Genomic DNA, 1,119 nt, shown 5'->3' on the forward strand with positions numbered 1-1,119 from the left:
GGGGCTGAGCTGTGCCCGGTGCCGGTGCCCAGGTCTGGTTCCAGAACAGACGGACCAAGTGGCGAAAGCGGCACGCGGCGGAGATGGCCTCGGCAAAGAAGAAACACGACTCGGAGACAGAGAAGCTGAAGGAGAGCTCGGACAATGAGGATGATGACGAATACAACAAGCCCCTGGACCCCAACTCAGACGACGAAAAAATCACGAGGCTATTGAAAAAGCACAAATCCACAAACCTGTCCCTCGTCAGCCCCTGCAGCACCAGCTCGGACACCTTGTGAGGATGCAGGCACCGGCAGCTGCTCTGGGCAGCTGCGGCTGGCCCAGCGGCGGAGGTGAAGTGTAACTGGATGTTTAAAGTGGTGTGTTGTACAGCCTAAGATGTATGTGAAATGTATATATTTTTTACAGAATAAGTTATGAAATTATTTTCCTTCTCATCGGTGTAAATTTCAGAGGAATTTTTCCAACTTTCTGGTTTTTGTTTTGTGTCCCTTTAAGGTTTGCCCCTCTTTTCTTTTAGCCTTGTTGCCGATTTCCTGCTCCTAACAATCAGATTTTTGTTACGTTTTGTATGGGTCGCCAAATCCAAGCTCAGCCACTTTGTATATAGTAAATTTCAGATTTTGTGATGTATATTTCTAGTGTAAAACCGGCTGTTTTCTTTCACCCCCCCCACCCCCTGCTCAGTGTTTTGGCGGTTTGATTTCTCCTGCCTCCGGATTTTATGCTTAATAATATCAAAAGAGAGGACAACCCAAAACAGCACGAGAGAAAAAAAAAATGGACGCTTGATTTTACATTGGGATCAAATAATGTCTCCACACGGGTTGGAAAGACTTTGTATAGATCAATAAATTATTTAACAAGCTTCTCCTTTAGCGAGTTTCTGCCTGCCTTTCTCATTTTGGGTCCCCATCCCGCTGCGCACCGGGGGCGGCCGGGGTCCGCTGCCGAGCTGGGGGAGGCTTCGCCTCCGCTCCGCGGGATCTGGCGAGAGAACGCAGGGCGGGGGAGAGCAGGGCGCGGGCTTCACCGCACCGGTTGCGGGGCAATTCCTGCTCTTTGCTTCGCTAGTCCGGGGCCCCCAATTTTCAGGGCCGCTCTTGCCCGACTCGC

The 1,119-nt window shown here is 50.8% G+C and overlaps 1 protein-coding gene across 1 annotated transcript in view; it reads left to right on the forward strand.

Moving 5' to 3' along the window:
- The window catches only part of NKX6-2 (NK6 homeobox 2), a 2,879-nt gene extending 2,598 nt beyond the window's left edge, over nucleotides 1–281 (forward strand). Inside the window, exon 4 of the mRNA XM_010582006.1 lies at nucleotides 27–281. Within this exon, the coding sequence (XP_010580308.1) occupies nucleotides 27–281 (255 nt within the window). The remainder of the gene's footprint in view (nucleotides 1–26) is intronic.
- The last annotated feature ends 838 nt before the right edge of the window (nucleotides 282–1,119 follow it).

The sequence above is a fragment of the Haliaeetus leucocephalus genome, unplaced genomic scaffold, assembly GCF_000737465.1.
Source record: "Haliaeetus leucocephalus isolate CR32 unplaced genomic scaffold, Haliaeetus_leucocephalus-4.0 Scaffold830, whole genome shotgun sequence".
Taxonomy (NCBI): domain Eukaryota; kingdom Metazoa; phylum Chordata; class Aves; order Accipitriformes; family Accipitridae; genus Haliaeetus; species Haliaeetus leucocephalus.